Source organism: Sapajus apella, unplaced genomic scaffold (genome assembly GCF_009761245.1).
Source record: "Sapajus apella isolate SASKATOON/1434 unplaced genomic scaffold, GSC_monkey_1.0 scaffold119, whole genome shotgun sequence".
Lineage (NCBI taxonomy): Eukaryota > Metazoa > Chordata > Mammalia > Primates > Cebidae > Sapajus > Sapajus apella.
The window spans coordinates 2,276,769-2,299,089 of NW_022437059.1; the positions used below are offsets into that span (position 1 = coordinate 2,276,769).

The window sequence follows — 22,321 nt, forward strand, 5'->3', positions numbered from 1 at the left end:
GAGAAGGAAATGAAAGCCTTTCTAAGAGTCATGTGGTTGTGGAAGGCTTGTGGGATTTCTCTAGTAGGGAAGTAGTCAGAGGGCAAGGTTTGTGCTGGAGGGGAAGGGGACGACAGAGCAGTGTGAGACTGTGTTGGGTGGGGACATGACTTCGGAGTTCTGAGGAACGCTCTCTCTCTTGGGGTGCAAAAGTCATCCACTGGAGTGGTCTTAGGGAAGTGACAGGCAAGAAGAGCCCAGGCAAAGGCAAACACAGCAACATTTTTGGTCTGAGCAAAAGGACAAGAAAAGGGAAGTTGAGGAAGGCTGGTGACAGGAAACGTACTGGGCTCCTTCAGAACAGCCCAGCCCCTCTGTTCAGGCGGGGTTCTAATCACAGGGTGTCCCACCCACTTCAGATTATTCTTTTAGGATTTTGTGTGTTCAGAGAGCTTAATAACCACTTACTCTTCTCCCCATTGCATTTTATATCAATTTCAGATTCTTGCATCTATATTTATAAGTATTCACCAGTATGAAGAGTCTGCCAGTTTTCCTTCTTACACTTCCTCCACCCTTCCTTTTTGGGGATTGATATATGTAAACTCTTGTGTATAAAACTGTCATACTTAGGAGTCTGGATTATTTTTCATGAAAGCAATTGGACTATTTTAGGCATGAGATAGATGTTCTCAGGATCACATTTCTCGTGGCAACTCTGGGGCAGAGTGCTGTGTGTAGCGTCATGCACTGTGGCACACAGGCTGGGACTGTGGCCGTGATTTCTCATCAAGTGTCCCACATGATGAAGGTAGGACTGCATATCAGTCAGGTCAGAGAGGAAACACCAGGTGGGTGGAGAGAAATGACGTGGTGACAGTGGGGAGCAAAGGAGAGGGAAGTTTCTAGAGAAGACACGTTTCTAGGTGTCTATTTGGATGGGTATTGCCATGACAAAGGTGGGGGTGGTACTTACTCCTCTAGGTTCCGTGGGGGGAATTTCCCCTAAATACTTTTTGTTTCTTGCCTCACCCCTGAATCTTTCCTCTGAAAACAGAGTGATTTATCTCACTGATAAATTCAGGAGGGAAACTGGGCACGTTTATGTTAGCACCTCCTCCTGCCCTTTACCTCTGTGGGCAAGTTGCTCCCCGATGGCTCAGTCTTGCTCTCCTCCTCCAGGCCCTAGCTCTCACGGGAACAGCCGCTCAGATGCGGAAACTTAGGGTTTTTTCAGGATTGCCTGGACTAAGTAGTGTATTAGTTTTCCTGGACTGCTCTAACACAAAGCAATAACTTGGGTGGCTTAAACAACAGGAAGTTATTTTCTCACAGCTCTACAGCCTAGAAGTTCACAATCTCCATCTGGAAGACTCAGTTTCTAGTGAGAGCTCTCTTCCTGGTTTGTACAGACAACTGCCTTCTCACTGTGTGCTCATACGGCCTTTCCATGATATATGGACACAGACATACATACACGTGCACACACACACACACACACACACACACACACAGGCAGAGACAGAAGGAAATTGGAAGAGCACTCCAGTATCTCTTCTTATAAGGACACCAACCCTATTAGATCAGCGCCCTATCCTATAGACATGAGATTGACATTACTTCTTAGAAGCTACATCACCAGATATAATCACACTGAGAGTTAGGGCTTCAACATGTGAAGTTTTTTTCTTTGGGAGGGTTTGCAAACTTTCAGTCCATAACAGTGAGAAGGCTACTCCATTTAGGGCCCGGTATGAACAAGATCACTTGGATTACACACTTAAAGCAAATTATCTAGTGGCATTATCAGAAGTCAAGATTGACCACTAGATCCATCTATCTCGTGTTATTTTCATCTTGTTTTCTTCTGCATTCAAGAGGGCAAAAAGGATGATACTTACTGGGTTTTTATAATATTATCCAATATAGCTAGGTTATGTTGCAGTTACACATAAACTTTAGAACTTGGGGGCTTAACACAACGAGATTTATTTCTCATATAGGTAAACTGCATGTAGATCAGGCTGCTCTTCTCCATCTCATAGCCTTGCCATTTGGAAATTTGACCACCAAGCTGGTACTGCAGGGCAAGATGATCAGATGTGATATTTTCAGTGGTCAGGATTGGAGCTGGCCTATGCTTCCAGCACCACACATTCCATTGCCCAGAACCCAGTCCATGACCTTAACCCAACCATTAGGAAATAAGTTTGCATATTTCCTGTAGGTCCATGGGGGAAAAAGATGTAATAAACACATAGTATGGTATCTGCTATTGTTTTCTAAAATCACAAACCAAGTATTTGCCATTAATAGCACAAGATGGACAAAGATGGCACCTGGTGCTTATGAATGATTAGGGTAGGGCTTGAACTGGGTATTGCTCTTAAAGATTTTGTAGCCCATAGAAATTGCCAAATATTTGTGGCCATGATAGGAAGAGCTCATTGAGAATGACTTCCAGCCTCACTGTTAACATGGACAAATCTAAGTAAGAAATCATATATATATCAAAGCATCTTGTTTACACAGTAAATATGTAGAATAAAAATAAATCTGAAAAAGAAACAATGTTACATATGGGATTTTTCTTTTTGAAACAGGGTCTTGATCTGTTACCCAGGCTGGAACACAGTGGCATGAACATGGCTCACTGCAGCCTTGACCTTCAGGGCTCAAAAGATCCTCCTACCTCTCTGTCTCCCATGTAGCTGGGACTATACATGCATGCCACCACATTCAGCTAACTTTTTAATTTTTGTCAAGACGAGGTCTCACTTTGTTGCCCAGGCTGGTCTCAAACCCCTGGGCTCAAGTGGTCTTCCCAGCTTGGTCTCCCAAAGTGCTGAGATTATAGGCATGAGCCACTGTGTGCAGCACAAATTCATGCCCACATTTTAAGTGTCTGCTCCAATACATTCAGTGAATAATTAATGTGATTTAAGAAACACTATAATAATAAATATACTTCCTGGATCTCAAAAAGATTGTGTGTTCATGTATTTACACATATTAACCAGCCAGGGTCACTGACGAATCACTGAATACTTCATATAAATTATTTAAATCAAATATTGACAAATGCTGCCCTTTATATACAATGCATTTTGATCAGATCACAAAATTTAACTTAAATATAGATTTCTGTGGTCTCCTCATGTATGAGTCCTCTTGAAAAAGCTGCATGTTCTGACTACCATAATCCAATACAATTCCATACAGTATAGAATTTAGTGCTCAGTTGAAATGCCTACTATTCTTCCAGGACTTCAAATTATGAATTTCCCAGGTGGTTAGGCAGTCAAATGCTTCTCTAGAGAATATAATTCTAAGTAGATTTATATCTGGTATTCTACACATTGAAATGAAAATCACAATGCATTTTAATTTTTTTTTAAATGTGTTCTGCAGTTTAAAGCTCTTTGATAGAAGAGATTACAGTGTTAATCTCTGTATGTTTATATGCCTAGTAAGACACTGGTACCAACCATGTACTGTGTAATTTTTTAGAGTTACTATACAGATTAAGAGCAATAGAAGGACTTCTTCATGTTTGTTAAGGACCTTTGCAATCTGAATGACTACAATTTTATCTCTAAGGATAATAAAGAGTAGATTGTAGTTTATACAGCCGCACAGGGAAATCCTGGAAGATAAAGCAAGATCTCAAATTTATAAAAGAATCAGTGAGAATAAGGAAATAAGAAAGATGGATCAAAAAGGGGTGAAATTGGAAAGAGAAAACTTTGAGGACATCCAGAAGGGGAAAACAAAGAATGGAGTGATGAGAAGAGGGGACACTATGGAGAGCGGAGGCAAAGTTAAGGGGAGAAGCTGGAAGAAATGTGATCTGTTAAAACAGGAACTGGAAAAAGAATGCAGTGTCTCTTGTTTATCTTACAAATGATATGCAAGTTTCAGAGGGATGAAGTGATTTTTCAATGCCACACACCACCTTGTCTAAGGTGGTTGGGGAAAGAAAGTAGATATGAAGGAGCTTAGTGGGAGAGCAGTTGAAATCCTGAGACAGGAGAATAACTTCAGTTCAGAGCAGGTGAGGAAATGAGAGGCTGAGTAGGAGGCCCAAGGTGGAGGGAAGCAGACTTTCTTAGCTGCTGTTAGTGGCTTGTAGGGAAGATCGTCTGTTGGTAGAAGGAAGTCAGAATATATATACAGAGGGGTAAGTTTGCTAAGAACAGAGATCAGCAAACAGCTTTGCTGAGAGAAAGGAACATCTGCAAATGACATGCTGTTTCTGCAGTTTCTGTTGCTAGCTGTTCTCCTCCCAGGTGGTGACAATGCAGACGGTAAGAACATCTCTGTCAGCTGCAGGGTTACATGTGTCTGGGTAGAGCGTGGCGGGCTTTCCCACGGTGGATCAGTGAAGATGCCAGAATGCTTGCCATCTGAGCATACCTATCTCCTGGTGCAGTTTACTGTTTTGAAGGATGGTGGCAGAGCATCGGGCTCTGTGTAAGGAACGTGTTATAGCAAAAGTAGTCATTAACATTTCTCCATGGTAACTGGTTCACTTTCCATTTCCTCTCCATTTTCCTTTCCTCTCTTTTTTTTTTTTTTCCTTATAGAATTTGGCCTTCTTCCACCAAGAGCAGCCCCGGAACACGTCTCATTCCGTGTTATCCAGACCGCATCATTTGCCAACCAATCCTGGGCACAATGTCATGGCTCAGGATGGCTGGACGAGTTGCAAACTCATGGCTGGGAGCGTGAATCAAACACAATACGTTTCCTGCATACCTGGTCCAAGGGCAACTTCAGCAATAAGGAGTTCTTATACCTAAACGTGTTATTTCGTGCCTACAGCATTGGATTAATGCAGGACATTCAAGCCCGTGCTAGTCAATATCCCGTAGAATGTAAGTTCAATCAACTAAATTATGGGAGTTCTTCAGAATGTTCTATTTCTGGGAAATATTCTCTCCTAATTTCTGGACCGTTTCCCATTATCCCATCCCACCATAAAATTCTGCATACATGAACCTTTTAGGGAATATTCCAGATGTTGACTCCTTCAAATTTCCTAGGCTTTTGCTACTTTTGGAATATTTTTTTCTTGTGCTTTGTTATCTTCCTCCTGTGGTCTTCCTCTGTGTACTATGATCCAGAAGTACACAGTTGTCCCACTCTGTGCTCGACTTCCTTAAAATAAAATCTTTTCCCTCATTCACTTTATTCAAAGATCTATGTCCACAGTTCAACAACCATTCTGACTAATTTCATGCATCATGCATGAACTGCTATCCTCACACCTCCCTCACACGGGCTCCCCCTTCACCCTATATCCTATATTATGTGGCTCACCTATCATTTTTCCACACATTCCTCTGCCACTTTTTTGTTGTTGTTGTTAATTCAAGGCACTTATCTCTTATTGTTCCCCTTCCCTATCCCCAACAATTTGTCTCTCTCGTTTCTGATCAAATATGTCTTTGGCTCACTCTCACACCCATATAAAACCTTCTTGCTTCACTTCCTGATACAGCCCTCGATTTTGATATTGTTGTTTTCACTTTTTTGTTTGAACTATTTTTCTCATTCCTCCCTTCCTCCAGATCCCTTCGAGGTACAGATGAATGCAGGCTGTGAGCTGCATTCTGGAGAGAGCCCCAAAAGCTTTTTTCAGGTAGCTTTCAAAGGAGCAGATTTACTGAGTTTCCAAAATACAACATGGGTGCCATCTCCAGACTGTGGGAGTTTGGCCCAAAGTGTCTGTGATCTACTGAATCAGTACGAAGGCATTAAGGAAACAGTATATACTCTCCTAAGAAGCACCTGCCCCCGATTTCTCTTGGGTCTCCTGGACTCAGGGAAGATGTATCTACATAGGCAAGGTCAGTAGTTTCAGCTCCTTCATCTAAGATTTTTCTGTTCAAGTCCTGCCTCTTACCCTCCCACCCTTCAAACTTAGGACAAGAAAGAAGACAAGAACAGAGGGTTTGCTGGGTGATAGTTTCTTAGCAGCAGGAAAAAGATAACTGTGCATATTAATGTGGATGTGTGGATGTGGATGTAAGCTGTGTGTAAGTTTCTTCATCAGAATACTTTTTCTGCTCTCTGCAGTGAGGCCAGAGGCCTGGCTGTCCAGTCGCCCCAGCCTTGGGTCTGGCCGGCTATTGCTGGTTTGTCATGTCTCCGGCTTCTACCCAAAGCCTGTTTGGGCGACATGGATGCGAAATGAAGAGGAGCAACTGGGCACTGAATATGGTGATATTCTTCCTAATGCTGATGGGACATGGTATCTTCAAGTGACCCTGGATGTGGCATCTGAGGAGGCTGCTGGCCTGTCTTGTCGAGTGAGACACAGCAGCCTAGGAGGCCAGGACATCATCCTCTACTGGGGTAAGATTGAAGATCGGAAGTGTGCGTAGTGGTTCTTGAGCTTAGAGGGTTGGGGAGAGGAAATTCTGAGGATAGTAGACTTAGGTGAGGGATTGTAGAAAGAAATGAATAGGGTAATTTAAAAATAGAGGAGTAGGACCTAAGGGCACATCAATACTATAGGTTTAAGGGGAAGTGAGGAATCCGTCCTTGAGTAAGTTTGGGAACAGAGTGACTGAAGTAGGATAATTGATGCAACTCATCCCATGCACAGGTTAAGTAAGGCAATCAATAGATGGAGTAGGATCAGCAGCGAGTTTAAAATGGCATCCATGTATCTTTCACGCAGGACACCACTTTTCCATGAATTGGATTGCCTTGGTAGTAGTGGTGGTGATCTTGGTGATTCTAATAGTCCTTGTATTACGGTTTAAGAAGCACTGGTGAGTTTTTGTATTTCCTCCTCTCCTCCCAGTTTTTTATTTCACATTCCATTTTTATCTCTCTTTGCTTTTATCTACTGGCTACACCACCTTATCTTCAGTTATCACCTCCAACTTATTCAGGGTTTCTCCCATTTCTGTTCCTTCACAGCTCATATCAGGACATACTATGAGACTCTTCCCCCGACTCCCCCATTGTAATAAGAACCCAGCAGCTCAAGAGCCTAAGACAACACAGTAATGCTATCCCTTCTACTATCCATTTAAATTGTTTCTCTTTCTGCCTAATAAACATTTGTTAATATAAACCAAGTTAGAGTTTAGAATGGCTTTCTTGGAATCTCCATGTTTTTAATAGCACTCAACCTTCAAAGCCCATTTCTGATGTCATTTCCTCCAACGATCTTCCTTGACCCGTACTGAACCCAGAGAACACTTCAACTGTTACGTGCATGCAACAGTTCCCACCCTGTGTTGCAGCTACTTGGGTCTTTCTCCTCACATTTTTAAGATTTTTGGAGGCAAGAATCATGATAAATGTGCCTTTCTTGCATATGATGTGCTCAGCGAAACACAAAACAAAACGCCATATCTAAGTTGGATTAACTGTCATGTTGGCAATTTTTCTCATTATATTCCTTCCCGATGTTGTTGTGGCATTTGAAATATTGATACTTCTCTTTTTGTGTAAATGCTTCATACCTAGAAGAGGAATTCTACTTTCCTTTAGCTCCCTCATTTTCTCCCTAAACTTTCAAGGAAATGTGCAGGCTTGCCCCTTGATACGCTTATTTTCTAAACACAGAGAGTTACAAATACAAATAGAGAGTATGCAAGTTATGCTTGATGATTCGTGGTGCAGATGTGTCACAGAATGCTTAAGAAAGAGGAGCAAGAGAGTTGGGCCTCAGGGTTGGAGTGGGGTCAGGGCAACTGTTGCACTGTATATGGAAGACAAATTTCCTAAAGGAGTGTGCTATCTGAGATAGCCTTAGCTAAACTTTAGTCCCTTTAGGTTTCATTCACCTATTCAACTAATATTTTTTAGGTACCGATTTGAGACAGGCACATACAGCCGCTAAACTGGTGGAGGATAAAACAAATGAGATGGTGTCCACTCTCCGGAAGCTGCAGTGTTTGCTTCCCCAATCTGTCAATGTTTCTTTTTCATTGTTTTCGTTTCTTTAAAAATATTAAAATAAATTTTATTGATGTATAATTTACAGTAAAATTTCAGTCTTTTTAAGTGTATAAAACAAAGTTCTGTTAACTTTGACAATTTTATAAGCTCATGTAAACAAAACCACAATCAAGATGTAAAATTTCATAACCCCTCATACCTGTCTGTAGTCAAGCACACCACCAACCTGGCGTTCTTGCAAATACTGATATACTTTATGCCACTTAAGCTTAAATGTGTATTTTCTATGATTTTATTAAGATGGAAATAAATATATATTGTCTTTTTTTGCCTTCAATTTGGCATATGGTTGTAAGTAATTCATGCCACTCAGTGTATTAGTAACCATTCCTTTTTACTTCTGAATAGAATTCCATGTATGGATATAACTTTTTTTGGAGGAGGAGGTGGCTTCCCAGATCTGGCAAGGTCTTTGTCTCCTTGTGCCCACTCACCCAGCTTGGGTTCTGCCTCCACTGCTCATGTCCTCGGCTCCAGGAGGCCCTAAGTGACTCTGCTGCACCCATAGTCACCCTGTGATCTGCAGATACTGAGAGATCACTAGAGATGATGCTAGGACACCCAGGAAATGGAAATAAAGCCAAAAGTATATACAATTAAACTTATTTTTGGGAGGAGAGACAAGATGTTTGACTAGACGCAGCCAGGAAGAGCTTCTCCCACCAAGAGATAAGACCATCAAGAAGAGCAGTATACTTTGAGCAGATCATTGGAAAGAAGGCATTGAAAGTGGATGGAGGGAGAATGCAGGCCCTGGGCTGAAGGGGGGAAGAAGCTGTGAACCCAACACAGGGTTGCCAAACACTAGGACTTGTTCCTGGTCCTCAGTGGCTTCTAGGGAAAGGGTGAGCTAAATAGGCATGAAGTCATCCGCTCTCACCATGAACCTCTGGAATCCTAGCTGCAGGAGACCCTGTGATCCACACAGACATTTGAGTTGGCAGGGAGAGCTGCTTGCAGAGTTGGCAGGGACAGGACTCCAGCTTCTGTGTAAGCCAGAGGGTTTGGTGTGAGAGCAGCTACAGTGGAGCATGGTTAGGAATATCCATTTCCCAAGGCTTGCCATGCTCCTCTAGGTGGCTTTGACCACGTTGTTGACTATCAGACCTGGACAGAACAGGGCTACCTTGCTAGTTGAATGGGGTTAGCCTGATCTGAGCACCCCCATGTCTGCTGGCCTCTCCCAGGATCCCTGTCTGTCCGTATCTGCTTGTAGCACAGCTTCAGATGCTCAACTGAGGCAATTCTCAGAGGCCACTGCCATAGCTCTTTCACTGGCTCACCCCAACAAACCACCAGAGAGCTTCTGCTGCTGGCCTCACATCAGTATGCACCTGCTTGCAGCAACCCCAACTGCTTTGCAGGCATGCACACACAGACCTCGCTGATTTGCCACCACTGGTGTGCACACATGCATGAAGACCTCACCACTGCTCCCCTGTCTACACTAGCCCACATGCGTGCATGTACCCTGCCACGCTACCATTCCTGGTGTACAGGTGCATGGAATGTGCTACCCTGCTGCCCTGCCACCACCAGCATGTATGTGAGTTTGTACCCCACCACACCCACTGCTGCCAGTACATGCATGTGAGAGGAGACCCCACTGCCACTACTCTTTTGCTAGCAGCACCCCCACCCCAACCATGGGAGTATTGTTTTAGTGAACCGGGAACACCTTGGCCCCTCTGGTGAAGCAAGGGCTGAATCTCAAGAGGCCAAAGAACAAGGCTCTGGGCCTGGTCCCAGGCCCTCAGGGTTAGAGCACATAGCCCAGGAGTGCTGAGCTGAGCCATGCCCACCTGAAATCATCAAGAAATAAAGCTAGCTGATTGAACCAAACTTACACCATAACTAAACCTTTGAGGGCATCAAAGAATATAAAAGCAAAAATCCCCATCCAAAGGACAGCAACTTTAAAGGTTAAAGGAAAGTCAGCCCGCATAGATGAGAAAGAACCAGCGGAAGAACTCAGGCAGCTCTAAAAGCCGGAGTGTCTTCTTACTTCCAGATCAACATACTAGTTCCCCAACAGTGATTGCTAACAAGACTGCAATGTCTGAGATAAGAAACATGGATTTTAGAATCTGGATGGTAATGAAAATCATGAGATTTAGAAGAAAGTTGAAACCCAATCCAAAGAATCTAAGGAATCCAGTAAAATGATACAATAACTGAAAGACAGAATTGCCATTTTAAGAAAGAAATAAACTGATTTGATAGAGCTAAAAAAAATCACTAAATAATTTTATAATACAATTGGAATATAAAAAGCATAATAGACCATAATGAGGGAAGAATCTCACAGCTCAAAAACCAGTTCTTCTAATTAACGCAGTCATACAAAAGAAAGAAAAAATAATATAAAAGGATAAACAAAATCTCTGAGTAATATAAGATCATGTAAAGAGACAAAATCTATACTCACTAATGTCCCTGAAAGAGAGAGAGAGAGAGAGAGATTGAGAATGCAAACAACTTGATAACATATTTGAGGATATTGTCCATGACAATTTTCTCAACTTTACTACAGAGATCAACATTCAAATTCAAGAAATTCAGAGAACCCCTGCAAAATACTATAAAAGACAACCATCCCCAAGATACATAAAAATCAGATTATCTGAGGTCAATGTGAAAGAAAAAACATTAATGGCAGCCAGAGAGGAGGAGCAGGTCACCTACAAAGGCAACCTGCAGACCTTTCAGCAGAAACCTTAGAAGCTAGAAGACATTGGGGGCCGATATTTGGCATTTTTTTTTTTTTTGAGACGGAATTTTGCTCTTGTTACCCAGGCTGGAGTGCAATGGCACAATCTCGGCTCGCCACAACCTCCACCTCCTGGGTTCAGGTAGTTCTCCTGCCTCAGCCTCCTGAGTAGCTGGGATTACAGGCATGCACCACCATGCCCAGCTAATTTTTTGTATTTTTGGCAGAGACAGGGTTTCGCCATGTTGACCAGGATGGTCTCGATCTCTTGACCTCGTGATCCACCCGCCTTGGCTTCCCAAAGTGCTGGGATTATAGGCGTGAGCCACCGTGCCTGGCCTCAGCATTCTTAAAGAAAAGAAATTCTGACCAAAAATTTCATATCCAGCCAAAATAAGATTTATATGTGAAAAAGAAATAAAATCCTTTTCAGCCAAGGAAATGCTAAGGAAATTTATTCCCAGCAGACCTGCCTTACAAGAAGTCATTAAGCGGGTGCTAAACATGAAAATAAAAGACCCTTACCAACCACCACATAAATGCACTTAACAGACCAGTGATGCTATAAAGGAACTACACAATCAAGTCTCCATAACAATCAGCTAACAATGATGACAAAATCAACTTTACACTTAGGAATATTTACCTTGAAGATAAATGAGCAAAACACCCCACTTACAAGGCACAGAATGGCAAGTTGGATAAAGAAATGAGACCCTGGCTCATGCCTGTAATCCTAACACTTTGAAGCTGAGGCAGGCAGATTGCTTGATCCTATGAGTTTGAGATGAATGTAGGCAACATGGCAAAACCCTATCTCTACAAAGAATATAAGAAAATTAGCCAAGAATGGTGGTACATGCCTGTAGTCCCAGCTACTGAGGAGGCTGAGGTAGGAGGATCACCTGAGCCTGGGGAGGTGCAGGGTGCAGTAAGTTGTGATCATGACACTGCACTGCACTTCAGCCTAAGTGACAAAGTGAGACTCTGTCAAAAAAAAAAAAAAAAAAAAGGAGAAAAAGAAACAAGACCCAACTGTATGTTGTCTTCAGGAGACCCATCTCACGTGCAAGGACACCCATAGTCCAAAAGTAAAGAGATGGCAAAAAAATCTGTCAAGCATACAGAAAAGTAAAAAGAGGAGGGGTTGCTATTTCTTTCTGTTTGTTAGTTTTCCTTCTAACAGTCAGACCCCTCTGCTACAGTTCTTTTGGAGTTTGCTGGAGGTCCACTCCAGACCCTGTTTGCCTGTTTCACTAGCAGAGGCTGCAGAACAGCAAAGATTGCTGCCTCTTCCTTCTTCTGGAAGCTTCATCCCAGAGGGGCACCTGCCAGAGGCCAGCTGGAGCTCTCCTGTATGAGATGTCTGTCGACCCCTGATGGGAGGTGTCTTCCAGTCAGGAGCCATGGGGGTCAGAAACCCACCTGAGGAGGCAGGCTGTCTTTTAGCAGAGCTTGTGAGCAGTGCTGGGAGATCCACTGCTCTCTTCAGCGCCGACTGGCAGGAACACTTAAATCTACTGAAGCTGTGCCCACAGCCGCCCCTTTCCCCAGATGCTTTGTTCCCCCAGGTGTTTTGAGATGGGAGTTTGATTTGTAAGTCCCTGACTGGGGCTACTGCTTTTCTTTTAGAGATGCCTTGACCAGAGAAGAGGAATCCAGAGAGGCAGTCTGGCTATAGTGATTTTGGTGAGCTGTGGTGGGCTCTGCCCAATTTGAACTTCCCAGCAGCATTATTTACACTGGGGGTGGGGAAGCTGCCTACTGAATCCTCAGTAATGATGAACACCCTTCCTCCCACCACGCTGAAGCATCCCAGGTTGCCTTCAGACTGCTGTGCTGGCATCATGAATTTCAAGCCAGTGGAGCTTAACTTTCTGGGCTCCATGGGGTAGGATCCACTGAGCTAGATCACTTGGCTTCTTGGGTTCACCCCGCTTTTCAGGGGACTAAATGGTTCTGTCTTGCCAGCGTTCCAAGCACTTCTGGGGTTTGAAAAAAAACTCCTGTAGCTAGCTTGGTGTCTGCCCAAAAGGCCACCAAGTTTTGTACTTGGAACCCAGGACCCTGGTGGCATAGACACTGGAGGGAATCTCCTGGTCTGTGGGTGGTGAAGACCATGGGAAAAGCGTAGTATCTGGGTCACAGTCCATCATTCCTCTTGTCACAGTCCCTCATGGTTAGGGGAGGGAAGTCCCTGACCCCTTGTGCTTCCCAGATGAGGGGGTACCCCACCCTACTTCAACTCACTCTCTGTGGGCTACACTCAGTGTCCATGAGATGAACCAGGTACCTCAGTTGGAAATGCAGAAATCACCCATCTTTTGAGTTGATCTCGCTGGGAGCTGGAGACTGAAGCTGTTCCTATTTGGCCATCTTGCCCAGATCCCTCACTTGTTTCTTTTTATTTTTTTTATTCTTTTTCCTTCTTTGGCTGTATTTCAAATAGTCTCTCTTTGATTTCACTAATTTTTTTTTCTTCTGCTTGGTTAATTCTGCTGTTAATTCTCTGTATTGCATTTCTTATTTCATTCATTGTATTTTTTAGCCCTAAGATTTCTGTTTGATTTTTCATTATTTTTGTCTCTGTTAAACTTCTCTGATAAATTTCTGAATTTTCTTCTATTCATTTTGCTTCTAACAGTCAGAAGACTCTGCTGCTGTTCTCCTGGAGTAGACAGGGTCTACTGCAGACCCTGTCTGCCTATATCACCAGCAAAGGCTGCAGAACAGCAGCCTCTGTGTTTTACTGAAATTCACTAAGTTTCCTTAACAAGCTATTTTGAATTCCTTGAGAGATAATACTTCTCTTCACTTTAACGTTTGTCACTGGTATCTTGTTTTGTCTGTTTGGTGAGTTCATAATTCCCTAGTTGTTCTTGATACTTGTGTAGGTACATTGATGTGTTTGCTTTGAAGAGAGGCATTTCTTTCAGTCTTCACAGTCTGGCTTTGTTTGTGCCTGTTTTTCTTTACTGGGCCTGTCCAGAATTTAAGCAAACCTGTCAGAGTCCATGACTTCTGCGGCCATTTCAGCACTAGAGGGAACTCTAAGCCCAGGTTCACTGTGAGTCTCATGAGGGCTGTCAGATTGGCATGAAGTCCTTATGTTGAAGGACTGGGGAAGACCCAAGAAAAGTACCCAATCTGTGTGAGGAAGCTGGCCAGGGACCTAAGTCCAGATGCCTTTAATTGGCTCAGATGGGTGCACATTTTCTGGTAGATCATTGTACATTTAGGACAATTCCCCAGTTGAATTCAGAGGCGATGGTTCTGAGACTGTCCCATCAGGATCTGCTGTGGAAGGGTGGCTGACAAACTCACCTCAGTGGTCCAGATGTGTGTACTTCCCAGCAGTTTGCTACATGGGCAGAGGAATTCCCTGAGTACAATGGGAAGGGCTGGAGCTAAGACCATGCATCCTCAGGATCCACTGTGGGATGGATGCTGGCAGCCCTCCCTAGTAGCTCAGGTGGTTACATAATCTCCAATAGTTCCATGTATGTGCAAGAGAATTTCTCAACTGTGGTGAGAGGAGCTGGAGCTGAGACTGTGTCTGATCTGCTTTGGGACGAAGGTTGGTGGTCCCATCAAGGAGGTTCAGAAAAAATGTGTAATTGCCTGGCTGTGAGATAAGGGTAAGTCTTTCTCTGGGTTGTGTGAGCAGTAATAAACTAAGATCACAGCTGAGTGGGTCTGGAGCCAAATTACAGAGCAAGTTTCAGATTCACTGCCAATATTTCACAGGCAGACGAGTTTTTCTGCCAAGGCACTAGTGTGAGTGATTCCTCCTAGACACATTGGTGGATGTTTTTGGTTCAAGACTCAAGGCCAAATGGGGCTGTAGGCAAGCCTTTGGTTAATGGGAATGTTTCCACGTTTGTATCATTGGCAGGTCTGTTATCTAGGTACTGGTCCGCAATCTCAAAACTGCCTACATAGGGCTTAGGTTCCACTGAGTTTTCACAGGGTCCACCCTGATTCCTGAGTCTTCCAAAGAGAGACTTTTGTCTGTGGATAAGTAAACGACTATCGGAGTTGGGGGATATGAGTGGGTTACCTCCTGTTCCACCATCTTTCTGACATAGTGTTTGTATTTCTATTCTGACTGTAACATGTATATTGTGGAATCAGGTGAATATATAATTACAATGACTCATTGGAAACCAAGATTTTCTGTGTGGGAGAAAAGTGAAGTAGAAGTGAGACTGATGAGTAAAACATGTAGTTCTGAATTTGAAGTGGAAGTATAAATGTGAACTCCTGATGATATTTATCCTTAAAAAATTCCTACAGCCTATTTTATTTTTTTAGGTTTGCCCCCTTAGAAGGCCTAGAAATCAGGAATAACCTAGTAATTTCCATATCCACTAAAAAGGACCAGAGATCCTTGCTAATTTCCAGTGTAGGGCAAGAAGTTTCAGCAAGAGCCTTGAGCAATTTTGCCACATCAGAAAGTAATAGAGTCTTTAATGACAGAGGTGTACTGATGAAGTTCAGGAAGAGTTGACTTGAAAAGGATCTCACTGTCACAGACAGGACAATTTGAGCTTCAATAAAACAATTACTGTGATAGATCCAAGCATTTCAAATACGCTGAAATTCATGGGTATATAATTATGCAAAAAAGTATTGGTCACTTGGGGAGAATGCCATATAAAGCATTCATTCTCTTGAGAACTGGCAAATAAAGAGAAAGAATAAATTATTTGTTCTTTGATTTCCTCAAGGTAATAAGATAGTTACTGAGGATAATGTCTCTTTAGGAATATTCTAACAAATAATTGAAGAATGTTTAATACTTTTTTCTTTAACCCCTAGGCTATAAGATGTGACCCAGGGCACCTTGAGGTCCCTGACTCATTTTCAGAGGAACCATAGTTCACAATAATTCTTAACAACAATTCTTAAACAGGCTATTTAAATTTTTAGTTGTATTGCTCTCATGATTGTAAGTTGTTCTCTAGAGACTATGTGGAATATAATATTGCATCAGGTTGGATGCCAAAGCAGAAATGAAAATGTAGCTGTTTTCTTATTAAGCCAGAAATGAAAGAGAATTGCCAAAATACAAAATAAATAAATAAATAATAAATAAATAATTGCAGCTATAAAGCCACACTTCTGACTACAGAATTGGAAAATAATTAAGAATAAAGATGTAACTTTTGTTGATATGTAATCCATGTTTAATTGTAGAGACGTTTATAAATATTTTAATTATTAGTTTTTACTTCTAGGATATATCTAGCAATCTGGACAAACTATATATATATATGTATACACACACATATATATATACACATATATATATATGTATGTATATCTATACACACACACACAATCTCCATGTAAACAAAATTTTTTCTGATAATCTCAATTTTTTTTTTATTGTGGTGAAATTCAAATACATAAGATTTACCATTTTTGCAATTTTTTAAATGTACAATTCTGTGTTCTTAAGTACATTCACACTGTTATGCCATTCTCAATAACTTTCACATGTGTAAAATGTGTAAAAGTTGAGACCTATTAATCTAGTAATGAATGAAGACCACCAAACATTATACACCTCTTGTGATATATACATAGTATAATAAAACCTGAATCTGATCACATCACATGTCAACTGATATAGAGTAAATAAAGAGGACAAAGGGTCATGTTAAATGGCATTATAGCTATGTAATCAGCAAAATCCAAACTGGATGATTTTACAAGAAGAATGAAGCTATTTCTAGGATAAAAATGAGAGAAGAAACCTACAGATTACAGATTTATGGAACATACCAACTAATTTTAATGCATGAATCTTATTTTTATTGTAATTTAATGAATAAAATGTTTAAAAGCAATTATGAGACAGTTGGAAAAAATTTGAATGCTGACAAACTAGATATTCAATGATATTAAGAGACCTTTAATTTTGAGATTTCATAAGTCATTTTGGCGCATGTTAAAAAAGTCTATATATTACAGAAAGACAAGTTGAAATACTTAAGGAAGAAATGATAGAATATCTGAAATTTATTTTAATCACGAGTTGATAATTATTTCAAAACTGTCCAATGAGCAAAGGGCTGTTTTTATACTGCTTTCTTTATCTTTTTATATACAAAATTGTTAATTAAAAAGCTGAAAAGGAGTCATTCTTTGCCTCATGGTCTTAAGCCACTTGGTAGCTGGTTTGGTTATCAGATTAACTGCTGCAGTGTCATAGTGCTTGTAGAATTACTACAAGCACAGTTCAAGTAACTCTTATTTTACTTATTAATGGCTCCAAAGTACAGGAGTGGTGATGCCGGCAATTTTGATATGCCAAAGAGAAGCCGTAAAATGCTTCCTTCAAGTGAAAAGGTGAAAGTCCCCTACTTTATAAGCAAAGAAAAAAAATTGTATGCTGAGGTTGCTAAAATTTTCAGTAAGGATGAATTTTCTATCCGTGAAATTGTGAAGAAGGAAAAATAAATGTTTCTAATTTTGCTGTTGCACACCTCACACTGCAAAAGCTACGACAGAGTGCATGCATGTAAGTGCTTAGTTGAGATAATTAAGACATTAAACTTGTGGGTAGAAAACATAAACAGAAATGTGTTCCAACTGATGACAATTAGGTTTAGCCCTATCTGCAGGTTTTAGGCACCACTGGGAGTCTTGAAATGTGTCCCCTGTGAATAAGGGGGAATGACTGTATTTTAATATATTGGCCAAAATAGCACAAACACAAACACACGCACACACTCTCACAGAAACAGTTGGGAAGCCCTCATAATTCGAGGCTGAAGATCTTTTTCTGAAAGTCGTTCATTCAGAAGTTATAATCATGAGTGATTTAAGGTTTACCAAGGTAAGGACCTTTAGAGGAAAATCTTAAGGTCCCAAAAAACCACTGTTGAGGGCTATTAATTTGGGAAGAAAAAGAGTAAGAGTCGTAAGCCAAAGGTGGTTTTCTTCAAAGGAGTTTGGAGCAGAAACAAAGAAAGCATAACATTTTTTGGCTCAGTGTAAACTATTTTAGCAAGAAGAGGAGGAACTACTATGTTAACTAAAGAGAGAAAAAGGAAGAAATTAGATGACTCTGAAAGAAAACACTTAACTTGGCAGTTACAGCAACTCAGATTACTTTTACTGAGAAAATGAATTTGCAGCTAAGAGATCTTGCCAGAGATCCACAAATAGGAAACACTGTCCTCAAGGAACTTACAGATAGAAGGAGAGGTAAAACAAAAATAACTCCAATGCTATGGGTACAGAGCAAGTGGGTCTCTGCATGGTTCCTTTTATTATAGCACTAGAAAGGGCTTGCTGGAGGAAGAAACATCTCAGCTGAGCCTTGAGGGCTAGAAAGTCATCCAGGCAGAGACAGAGAAGAAATTACATCAAAAAAGCTCTACATCTCTACAAATACAGTGATCCTGGCATAATTATATTTGGTTTACTTTGACAAATGATATTTAACCAGAAGCAAAAAAAGAAGTTTTAAAATAGGAAGACAAGGTTAAGTCACTACTAAGTCATACGTATTATATTTCATTTATTTTGAGACACACTCTTTCCAACATTTTAACGTATGTAAAATCTGTGTGGATCATACTGTTAATACAGTCTCACAATAAATTTACAGTCTTAAGTACTTTTTTCTGCTGATGTTTTAAATTATAATTTATTTAAAAATATAGGAAAACTTTGATTTCATCAAATTTGATAATCATTTGATGAAATGTGATAAGATTGACTCGGGCTCGTATCTTGGGCTTCCTGGTACTTATTCCAAATGGGAGAGGAGACATGATGAGGGCTCATGGGATATTCTGATATGACCTGTTAAAAACAGAAAAACAAAAGAGCTCTACATAAGAGATATTTGTACATCCACGTTCATAGCAATATTATTCATGATAGTTAAAAGTGAAAGCAACCCACGTGTCCATAGACAGATGAACGGATGAACAAAATATGTTATATGCATATGGTGGAATATTACTCAGTTTTAAAAAAGGAAGGAAACCCTGTCACATGCTACAACATGGATAAACCTTGAGGACATTAAACTAAATGAAATATGACATTCACAAAAAGACAAATGCTTTGAGATTCCACTTATATAAGGTACCTAGAGTAGTTGCATTCATAGAGACAGAAAGTAGAAGAGTCTTAACCAGGGCCTAGAGAAGAGGGGGAAATGGGAACTTGCTGTATAATGAGAATACAGTTTCAGTCTTGCAAGACGGAAGAGTTTTGAAGATTGCTTGCACAACAATGTGAATACACTTAATACCACTGAACTGTACACTTAAAAATGGTAAAGATGGTAAACCTTATGTTATGTGTATTTTAACAGAATTAAAAAAAATGTTCACATAAAAGAGATGGGAGTTTGGGGAAAGGGCATGGTAAAAATATTGAGGATAAACTATTTAAATAGATAAAATGGTAAAAAAGAATGGAAGGGTGGACAGAGAAGAAATATTAGGAAAAAAAAAAAACACACCCACAACTCACCGGCGCCTTATATACCATAATGCAAGGCATAGCAAAACGATCAAGGAAGGTACCATTATTGCCCCGATGATCGAGCCAATGGAGGTGGGGTTTCCTGGCAATTGAGAGACAACAAAAGGATACTACTTCACATCCTATACACAGATCGCTTTGCCCTCCTTTGCCCACCTCCTTCCAATGTATGGTCATCTCCAACTTCTCTCTCATATTCCTGGACACCATAGATCCATCCTTTGATCTTCTCTACCCAGTTTACAGGTCCTTAATTCCTACCTTTTTGATAACTTCGATTATCTATTTTTACTTCTGTTGGGATTGGGGTCCTGGAAATCAATCAACCTCTTTCTCTCCCTCTTTCACCTCTCAAGCTCTATCCTTCCCCAGTGCCTCCCTCTATGCCTAAGGATCACTTCCTGGCATTTCCGGCTTGGGTCCCCACTCTTTCTTACTCCAGTAGAGGATGATGTCCTGGCCCTCTAAACTGCTGTGCTTTACTCGACAAGACAGGCCAGCTGCTTCCCCAGCTGGTACATCCAGGGTTGCTCGGAGATACCATGTCCAGTTAGCATTGGGCAGGACGTCCCCTCGCTGAGTGCCTGGCTGCTCCTGCTCACCCCGCATCCACATCACCCACACGGGCTTTGGGTAGAATCCTGAGACATGGCACACCAGCAGCAGACGGCCAGGGCCAGGACTGGGGCCACTGGACAGCCAGGCCTCAGGCTTCACTAAGGCAGGAAGGGACAAAGAAAGTGTCATGTTATAACTTGAGTTCTAAGGTTATGGACTTAGAAACCTACAAACTTGAACAGCGACCCCACTGACTCCTTTGGGAACCAAATAACTTGTTAATTAAGCTCCTGATATCTTCCTACTCTTGATCTTAGAGGAGGTGGTGGGAAGTGAAATAAGAGCAGGACTCACCTTTTCTTTGCAGATCTGCTTTTCCTGCATTGAGGACGCCCAAGAGATATCGGGGGCAGGTTTTATAGAGGAGAAGTCTCACAATTTCCATGATACCTTGATATTGCATGATTAGTGCGCAGATCTTCTGTGCCCTGCTGCCACCTTCTGGGGAAGGCACACATGAACCATTCTTGACACTCAGGAAATCCCGTCCTCCTAAAGCTCCCCTTAGGAAGCTTACTATGGCTCCTCCAGAATGTAGCTCACAGCCTGCTATGCCCTGGATCTCAAAGGGGTCTATGCAGAAGGAAAACAGAGAGCAAGTTATTAAACATAAATAAGAAAGAAAGGCATGAGAAAAGAACCTAGGATTTTAGATTTTGGTGGGGATAAAGTTCTTGGGTGTAAACTGATGACGAGCTAAAAACTAATTATAACATTTAGACATTTTCAGAAACAAGAGCATTGGGGAAAATGTGCATGCTATGAAAACAAAGGTATGTGATAAAGGTGTACAGTGAGCAAGAGGGGAGAGGAGAGGCAGAGTGTGGTGCAGTCAGGAGTGTGGCATTCCAGAGTGAGCCTGAGGTTCCCAGCAAGAGGAGGCTGCATGGAGGAGATTATTGAAGAGATGGATTAGGGGAGAAAGCCACACATTAGATGACTGAGGCACAGGATAGGAGAAGTAAGGGCCCTTGAGGAGAAGCTCCACACAAGACAAACCAGCAGCTGGTTATAAAGTGGGAGCCTTATTCCGAGAGTAAGAGAAGAGTGCAGAGGTAGCAAGAATCTAAAATACGAGGTGTGAAGGTGTGAAGCTGGAGTGAGAGACTACTCCAGAAAAGCGTATGCATGGAGTTGGGTAAAATAGAAAGGAAGGGAGAAGGATCAGAGAGAGCAACACCTTGCAAAAAAGAGAGAAAAGAGAGTCCTTGAGAATCTTCTCAGTTCAGTGGACTGGACTCACATTTCATCTGGAAATCACCGGCAAAGTCTTGTACTTCTCGAGCGAATCCAAAGAGGTAGACTCGGAATATCTCCACTATCTCAGCAACCTCCGTATCACTAAAGTTACCTTTAGACCAAGGCTTCAGGAATATGGCAGTGCCTGAGTCACTATCCCAGCCATGAATCTGCAAATCATCCAACCAGCCTGAGCCTTGAGTTTGTGCCCAGGTACTGTTGGTAAAGGACGAGGTCTGGATGACATGAAAGGCGGTTGGCCCCTGGAACGCTGTGAAGAGTGGAAAAGCAGATGGTAAAGATAAATGGAGAAGCAGGAGTCAATTAGGAAGAATGGAAATGAAAATGATTCAGAAAACAAGAACTTGGAATCTAAAGAACACATAAAGTCTGACACATTTGACTGCCTCAGGGCTTCAGGCTACAGTCTCAACCACGAGAATGGTTGAAGAGGGCTGGAGGCAGAAAGACCCAGACCCTTAGTATCCAATTGCACCTAGGAAAGTGCTGTATGCTTTTTTTTTTAAAAATCCAGACCCCTGCACCAGTGCTGGGAGCTGCCAGAGTTATCTTACCATGTTCACTGTCACCACCGGGAAGGAGAACAGCCAACAGTTGAAATGGCAGCAGCCGCATTTCACTGGGAGATGCAACTTCTTACTGGCAGAGCTGGTATTTGATCTCTAATTTCAGCAAACCTTTTCCTCAGTGCCCTGTAGTGACTTCTTCTCTCTTCCAACTGACAAATCTCTTCCTCATCCAAATTGCTTTTCAGAGAAAAATGTGCCTCCCACAGCTCTGAGCCTCTTACCCCTCCTTTTATTTCTCTCAAGCCCTGACTTTTAGACTCTCTCTGACCTCCCTGATTTCCAGCTGCTCTCCCTGTCCTCAGCTTCCTTCAAAGCTCTTTAGAAAAGCCCCCATATGACTCTGAATTTTCATTTCACCTTCCCAGTTCAGTGGACTGGACTCACATTTCATCTGGAAATCACCAGTAAAGTCTTGTACTTCTTGAGCAAATCCAAAGGAGTAGACTCGGAATATCTCCTCTATCTCAGCGACCTCCTTATCACTGAAGTTACCTTTAGACCAAGGCTTCAGGAATATGGCAGTGCCCGAGTCAGCTTCCTTAGCCTTTATTCCCACATCTGTAGAATAAGACGGTGATATTAAACAACTGCTAAGCTTTTAGTCTGCTTTAACCTAGGGATGCTTTTGGATTATCCGCTTAGTCTTTCCGCTTCCCAGCTGTCTTATCTTCTCTGGCAATCTGTTACT

General features: G+C 41.7%; 2 protein-coding genes across 3 annotated transcripts; one reads left to right on the top strand and one right to left on the bottom strand.

Moving 5' to 3' along the window:
- Window positions 1–3,874: 3,874 nt before the first annotated feature.
- Window positions 3,875–8,236, top strand: CD1C (CD1c molecule). Of its 2 annotated transcripts, none has more exons than XM_032260744.1 (6): window positions 3,875–4,286; window positions 4,566–4,856; window positions 5,553–5,831; window positions 6,061–6,339; window positions 6,668–6,761; window positions 7,810–8,236. In XM_032260744.1, exons 1-6 carry the CDS (start codon window positions 4,226–4,228, stop codon window positions 7,841–7,843), a joined length of 1,038 nt encoding a protein of 345 aa, XP_032116635.1. In that variant the 5' UTR covers window positions 3,875–4,225; the 3' UTR covers window positions 7,844–8,236. The 2 variants fall into 2 exon arrangements, with proteins under 2 accessions (XP_032116635.1, XP_032116636.1); XM_032260745.1 differs by lacking the exon at window positions 7,810–8,236 and adding an exon at window positions 6,913–7,073 and having other exon boundaries at window positions 3,878–4,286.
- Window positions 8,237–18,182: 9,946 nt separating this feature from the next.
- On the bottom strand, window positions 18,183–21,785 carry CD1B (CD1b molecule). The gene is made up of 6 exons (XM_032260746.1): window positions 21,619–21,785; window positions 21,048–21,314; window positions 20,099–20,377; window positions 19,624–19,902; window positions 19,175–19,268; window positions 18,183–18,493 (listed from the first exon to the last, which is right to left on the bottom strand). The coding sequence occupies exons 1-6, from the start codon at window positions 21,677–21,679 to the stop codon at window positions 18,472–18,474; spliced, it is 1,002 nt and encodes a 333-aa protein (XP_032116637.1). The 5' UTR covers window positions 21,680–21,785; the 3' UTR covers window positions 18,183–18,471.
- Between the last annotated feature and the right edge of the window lie 536 nt (window positions 21,786–22,321).